The sequence below is a fragment of the Pyxicephalus adspersus genome, chromosome 4 (assembly GCF_032062135.1).
Source record: "Pyxicephalus adspersus chromosome 4, UCB_Pads_2.0, whole genome shotgun sequence".
NCBI lineage: Eukaryota > Metazoa > Chordata > Amphibia > Anura > Pyxicephalidae > Pyxicephalus > Pyxicephalus adspersus.
The window spans coordinates 138,231,769-138,239,666 of record NC_092861.1 but is presented as its reverse complement, the minus strand read 5'-3'; the positions used below and the strand labels follow the sequence as shown (position 1 = coordinate 138,239,666).

General features: G+C 36.2%; 1 protein-coding gene across 1 annotated transcript in view; it reads left to right on the top strand.

Annotated features, from left to right (window-relative positions):
• PLEKHH2 (pleckstrin homology, MyTH4 and FERM domain containing H2) overlaps positions 1–3,115 on the top strand; it is a gene marked incomplete in the record, with an annotated part of 89,305 nt that extends 86,190 nt beyond the window's left edge. The window contains 1 exon segment of the mRNA XM_072409778.1: positions 1–3,115. Within this exon segment, the coding sequence (XP_072265879.1) occupies positions 1–171 (171 nt within the window).
• Between the last annotated feature and the right edge of the window lie 4,783 nt (positions 3,116–7,898).

The window sequence follows — 7,898 nt, the reverse complement described above, 5'->3', positions numbered from 1 at the left end:
CTGCTGATTGTCAGCTACATCAACACGATTCAGCAGCAGAAGGTGACCACTCACCACATGTCTGCCCCTGCCCTTCTCTCTGCCGAAGCCGAAGAGCTGAAAAGCAAACCAATGGGAAGCCAAATGCTCTTGGCAAACAGCAGACCAACAAAAGGCCCCACTTTGCTATAACAAACATTTGCACTGACCAATAGGAGACATTCCTAAAGGGTCAACAAAACAAGCTGGATGAATTAACTTCTTTTTGTTCTTTTTTTTTTAGTTTCAGATCAGTGAAGCTGGGTTATCCAGCAAACCTGGAATGGATTTCTTAAATATCATTTGCTCTTTAGTTAGAAAAGTTGGAAAATGTTTTCAGTCCTGGACCAGATCCATTCCAGGTTTGCTGGATCTACTCCAGGACTGAAGTTCTTGATATGAGATCACATGGCTTATTCTATTCCTTCTTACTTGGTACCTACCAACTTGCAGCTTGTTTCACCTACAGTACATGTCAGAAGACTGCAGTTTGACCATTAGTAGTTCTTGTTTTATTTAGTGGAACACATTAAAAATAGGTAAAATAAATCTGTTTACATGTTTTAAAAAGTCTGCCCTAAAGAGACACGGGACAAGTTCTTGCCACCAACAGGGTCACCAGTGACATAAAGCCCTCACTTTACATGACTTTATACAATATATTGTGATCCCTAATGCTAAGCAAGTGAATTGATCATTAGAATTTCCCCCAATAAAAACGTTGCATTATGCTTAATTTTTTCAATGTGCCCAAATAGTATAACACGAGGGTTAAATGTTACAAATTGTATGTTATTAGTTTATTTTTATGTAAAGTTACTGTAAATAAAATCTAATATAAATGTCTAACGATGCTGATTTGCAAACCTAAATTTACTATGTTTACTTAATGTAATAAAGCTTGTACTATCCTAAAAGCAAGCAATGATTTGTAAATAAAACTAATAAGTACTTTTTGTAAATAGGTGTATAGGAAACAAACCATTGATAATGTTTTTCCAGTGCTGTCTGAAGGCAAAAGCTTGCAAGAACCTTTCAGTACAAACAGAAATAGATGTGTTCTGATTTTTAATGCATTTTGCTGAATGCCTGAACATGCAATATAAGAAAATTCAAGCAGTTTCCACAGTGAATCAATTAAACGATCATTCTGTGAAAATTTGATTTTATTACCTTAATAATAAAGAAAATAGCCCTGAGATGCATATTGTAAGCTTTGCCTGATACATGATTTTCTATAATTGCCCAAAGCAATTACCACTGCATTACTGCTGTGTACAATTGTGCAGGTATTACCTGGCCGTATTCTGCAAAGCTTGTAACAAAAAGTCACATGAACATATAGCAAACTGGAAATACACATTAGTGAAACTGGTTTTTACTGTTATATCTTGTAAGGCTTTCTATTTTTCTGAATGAGTAGATTACCATTTCAAAATCTTCTCATCACAGTACTGATGAATATACATACTTAAATAAAAAAAGAAATTTACTAACATAAATAAGGATAATAGTATGACACAAAATACCCCTAAAATAAGCAAATAAAATATTCACTGATTCAAAAAAAAAAAGATATTGGTTTAAAAAAAATATTTAATACTATTTTAACTTGTAAGACTTCTTATTTTCTGAATGCCCAGATTAACATCAAGGTCTCCCATTTTTTGTTTTCCCATACTAATTATTATACAAACAGATAACAATTAGATAATAAAATAATACCCTTAAATTAATAATAAAAATACTTTTAAAAAGAAATACAAAAACATAAAAAAGGACAATGGCATGACACAAAAATACCCCAAAAATAGGCAAATAAAAAATGATTAGCAGAGTCAAAAATACTTGCCAAAATAGGCAAATAGTAAATTTACAGACACACAAAAAATAGTAATACAATAAAAATGTATATAAATTTGATATGTTTTAAGCTCTAATATATAATAAAGTGTTTTTGTTTTAGTTTTGGACAGAATGGAGTAGGATAAAACTTTTTGTGATGTCCCCAGTCTTTAGGACCAGAAATGGATATAACACTCCTTGACAACAACAAAGGCCTGGGCGAGGTTTTAAGCCTTCCAGTGGTGTGACAATGGGGTGGTTTATTAAAGGATTAATTTACACTTGTTTGGAAGAAAAGCAGTAAAAACACATGCACAGCTTTTTAAATTTTTTACATGTTTGTACACATTGTGATACACTGCCCTGAGACAAATTTTTCATGTCCGTAAAAACTTTGGTTTCGGTAAGTAAAAGAAAGAAAATTAATGAACATAAACACCCAAATAAAAAAAATATAGGACAGAAAAAGTCTGAAATTACCCATTTTGATATAGTTTCAAAAACCCTGGACAAAGATGTTACTTTTTATTCTGAATTTTTCAAATTACTGATAATCCTGGTTGGGTGAAAAAGTGACACAGGTTTAGGGGCCTGGTATAAAACTGACACGCTATAGTACTTGATCATTTTTATATGGAATATTTAAACTTTAATGTTACCAGGAAGATTACAAATCACAGATTCTGAGAAAATTTTTTTTTGTATTTGTTCAGTAATTGGTAAACTATATTAATGCTTTTAATAAACATCGTAAAATTAACTATGCATTATATATCATAACATGTTTTCTATTCTTCTTTTGTAGACTTGAAAACATTTATATAAAAATGTATTTTTAAAATGTATTTTCATTTTTTTACCATTTCCACATTTTAGTTGTTTTGTGTGTTTTTTTTGTTTTTAATTATGACTAGTTCCCTTAGTTCAGTTGTTTTCATTTTTCAGACATTTGTTGGAAAAAGCACATAAAAAACATAATTACATTGTGCTAATGTGTAAAATGAATTATTAACCAATGCCTACAAGCAACAGTTTGATATATGTCTGGGTATTCTTACGCATTCGTTTGTGCAGTCCTTTGTGTATCTGTATTTCCAGGAAAACTAAATCAAATAATTATAATGTTACAGTCACTGATTACAGTATGCTGTATTTCATAAATAATGGTTACACATGGATATTAAATGCTCTATTACAGAAGGATTCCATGCATAAAAAGTCTCTATATTTTTAATAAAAGATTTTAAGTCAATTTGGCATAATTTTATTTTAACAATTTAAATCTTAATTTCTTGTTCCTGGAGAACATTTTTCTTTTTAGATTATTTAAAAATATTCTTAGTATTTATGATATTGTAAATCAATGCTATTTGTATATTAATTATTTAAAATAAACAGATTTCAGAAAAAAATTGATGCTGTTTACTTTTTTTAATATATCAGTTATATTTATTCATGCTGAGTATTTTTGACCATTGTATTAATATTTCATATGCTTCACTGAGGGCTACAGTACCACATGATATTATCCACATTTTTTCAGATATAGTAGAGAAAAAGGGCATTGTTTTTTTTTAATGAAATCTTTACAAGCTGGAAAAAATAAAAACTCAAGCTTTTGGTTTATTAATACCTAAAGGTTTTAATGCATAGGTAATAATTTTTTTCATTTAACAATAATTCTTTGCAATGTTGGAATGTTAAGATACCAAATATATATAAAAATGTATAAATATGTTTTTCATATGTTTTGTACAAAAATAAAAATGGTTACACAAATTATCAAATATTAGTTTAACTGTGCTGTTGAATATTTGATATAGAATTTACATTTTTTTTAGCCTAACCAAAGTGTAGTGTAATATCTGCAGGTAATAAAATAATAAAAAGCACTGTTTCTGACTGCTAGTCCCAGGGGATTTGGGGTGAGAGTTGGTAATGTCACTACAGTTTTCCTCACTGGAAGTCCTGATGTGGGAAAGAAAAGTCCTACATTTACAAAGAAGGACAAACACCATAGAGAGATAAAATGCTAAAAGAAATGGTAGGTCATAATAGGAAAAAGAACATCTGCAGGGAGATGACATGCAATATTGATGACATATCCTTTTAGCACAGCTTGCAGATTTCAGTTCCCACTAAAATCTCCCAAGCAGGTATGCAGAGTGCAATAAAAACCACCTACCACCCATCGTGCCCTGATGGGTCATAATATACAGTAATAGCATCTTTCAATAGGGTATTGAAGAGCTTTCATAGCGTGATGCTGTGTCTATTCAATTGACAAAAGTCATTGTTTGCATTGATTTTCTTTGTGGTCCGTAGACCTCTGGTTGTCTATGGCATGTTTTATGCGGTCCCCAGCTGCCTTTTTAGATTCTGTTGTAGGATGTTCTGTCATTGGTGTAGTGAAGCTGCTTCTATGGCTTTCCCCCAACCTAACCAGGACAATGAATAGGCACTCTTACTGTAAAAGAAAAAAAAATGGAAGTGCTGTAGAACAGTGGCCACCAACCTTTTGGACCTCACATACCACTAAATTTACAGACTCAAAGGGGAAGAAACTCCCCCCAGAGTAACATCATGATGCCTGAACCTGCCCACTCTCAAGGTCTGAGCCTGCGATGGTAGAGTGGGTGGGTTATGTCCAGAGACACAACCTGCCGACCGCCCTGACCCATACAGGAGACATGGTCCGCGGCTCTGGCCAATGCACCCCCCCAACAGGGTCCTTCTCCTGACTCTGCAGGGGATGGACTGGCCAGAGCCACGAACCATCAGTGGTCCACAGACCACTGGTTGGCGACCGCTGCTATAGGAAAATGTTTGGGTACAATATATTTTTGAATACATTGCCTTTTCATTTTTCTCTATGGTTTTAGCTTTGTACAAAATATTGTAGGGGAAAACATTTCCATTTGCCATGCTGGTCCATTGTCAGGCAGACTTGTGCTCCAATTATAAATAAATCTGCTGACCCTGGGGAAATGTTTAGCAAGCCCTTTATCCATAGAAGGAGTCATTTTCTCTGAGGCTTCATCTAGCTCAATAATTGTGCAGGAATAGTAAATCAAAAGCATTGGGTGAGAAAGGGAAGAGGGCTCATTAGGTGTAGAGTAGCACTTTCTTAAAAATAAAATGAGCGCTAAAAAGTGAAAAATTGGAAATTACAGGTAAGTGAGAGTACACTATCACAGAGTCTGTCTATACCTTTATATGAAAAATTCCTCTCCCCACTGTAGGGTTTTTTCCCCTGTTTTTTGTAGTTTGGCACATATCCCCCATTCCTCTCTGATTCCTAAGCCTTTTTGTGATGGTAGTTTGCATATTAGTACTAAAGTGGGTGCAAATTCAAAATAGAAAAAGTAACCAGGTGGTAGAAGGTTTTGGCCTTTTCCCTTGCAGAACACAGCAGCATCAATGGGTTCATAGAAAGACAGCCAGGTTGTACTGCAGCATCATCCATACCAACAAGAACTCTACACTCCACCTTAATCCCTCACTAAGGACCCCTTGGAAGCCGTACTAGAAGCTTTTTACGTTAACCTACTACTCCTCCAAATTCCAGTAGACTGTAGATATCAGATCTACCTCTTCCCCCCTAAACTATTTCAACCTCATACCGAGGACCTCTGTGATTTCAAAACAGTTCTGGATCATCCAGTTAGCCCTATCTTTGGATTTTCCTCGATGATTATTTCCCTAGCTATATCTTGAAAATATTCCACGTCTCGTGCATACCCCTGAGGAAAGTTAGAAAGGGGAAACACGTCAGGTTACTAGATGTTGCACCAAGTATAAACTAGATATTTTCAGTGCTTAGCAATCTAAGCAATCTAAAAAAATGGGCTGTGGACTAAAAACCTTTTGAAATCTGTATTTGTATATGTTACTTATCTACTTATTTGAAAATATATGCTGGATACAGTAGAACCCCAGTTATCCAAAACTCAGATAACCGGGAAACTCAGAAAATTCTCGGAGACCTGAGTTCTGGATAACCAGGGTTCTTTGACAACCAAGAAAGTGGAGCAATCATCAGAGCTCCGCTCAAGCGTCATCAGGGTTTCCCTTTTCTCAGCTATTCAGCACTAAAGGTGAATGGAGACAACTCTTCTGATTCAAGTCTAGTGCTGAATGGCTGGGAAAAGGAAACCTGTTATCCGGAAACTATACTTTTCGGGAATCAGCCATTTCCCGTTGGTGCCGGATAACTGAAGATCTACTGTGTTTAGCCAAGAAACCCATCCTTTCTTCTCTTTATTTAATATTTATCCTCAAACCTGGGATAGATCTGGTCCATGACTGAAAACGTATGCCAACTAATAGTAAATTATATTTTAAAAATCCTTTCCTGGTTTGCTGGATCATGCAGATTCTCACGTGATAGTCTATCTTCTCCAGTTTTGGACAGCTTTATTAATCAGGCCCAATACATTACATCATCAGTAGCTGCATAGTGAAATCCACACAAGTGGATCACTGTGGATCTAAAAGAGTCAGCAGCAAGCCTGGCGGCTTCAGGGGTGCAAGGATGCTTTGGTAAATAAATATACCAAAAGCTCACCCGCACCAATTACCACCCACATTCATGTTAAGTTATAATTTCTAGGAAGTGGTTTCAGTGTAGTTGATAAAAATACTTTGGGACAGAAAAATTAGTTCTGAAAGAATAGATAGGATTCAGGTGAAGTGTTCATCAAAAAATGTTTGCTGCTGAGTCGGATAGTATGAAGAACTTTGACTATTCCCCTGGGTTTTGGGAAGAATGGTAACTGCACCATATTCACCCAGGTTGTGAATACACTCCTGGGAAAAACCCTACAAAACTGTGCAAAAATGTAAGATGTGAAATTTGAAATTCTGCAACGTGTTGGAAGATTGGTTCTGAACTTTATGTTATGGTAATCTAGAATGAAACTGTAGTTTGTGCAGAAGATTAAAAAAAAAATGTTCTCTGGTTCATGCATCCATCTGTGAGGACACATTACAGAATCTGTGGAGAGAGGGGTGAAGGTGCAAAGTAGCACCAGCTTTAGATGGCAATGGAATTCTGGGTAGGATTAGGTCAGGAGGGCTGGTGTCTGTGTTAGAGCAGGAGGTGGCTTGGTTCTTCGGGGTCACATTAATACAGTTATGTGACCCTGTTCCAGACATGGCGCCATTTAATGGTCTAATTCTTCCCTGGAGCATTGGCCAAGCCATTCCTAGAAATAGGTTGGATTTTTGTGGTACATATCCCTCATGGCAGCTTTAAATTCTGCTTTGTAGATACTTTAAACCCTTTGCAAATCATACATGGGCAAATTTGCTCATCTTTGTGGCATTTCGGCCCTGCGGCATTGTGTCGCTCTTCGGGGCAGGGTCCTCTCCTCCTGTATCACTGTCTGTATTAGTCTGTCATTTGCAATCCCTATTTAATGTACAGCGCTGCGTAATATGTTGGCGCTATATAAATCCTCTTTATAATAATAATTGTGTCACGGTCTAAATCACGGTCCCATTGCAGTAAATGGAGGAGTTTGGGAATCATTTTCTGCATGCAGCTGCAGCCATAGAGGACAGCAATGCCCAAAAGCAACATGACAATATTGGCTGTGTGTTTGTTGTATTCATTGAAAGATTTGAACATTTTGTGGTGCGGTTTGCCTCTCCCAGCTGAACAGTAGCAGTTTGCTGTATACTAGGGAGCAAAAAATGCTGCGGTTTCACTCTGCACATCTGAAAGGTCCCTTTTTAAGAAGAAAATAGGGACTTTGGATTACAATGGGGACTGACTAGAAGCTGTTTATAGGCTGGCACTGCAAAACTGCATATTATCGCTTGTAAACACAGCTAGCTTTAGTAGCTGTGCTTATAAACAACCGCCAGAGGGCAGCATTGCTACTATCCTTTCAGAATAACATTACAGAGCAATCGCTGAGGTTTTAAAGATGAGAACTACAATGCCCGGCATGCATTGCGCCTCCAATGTCATCACCGGGCGCTGGAAGGACCGCGTTGCTATGGTGACGGGAGAGTCTCTGAAAGCCGTC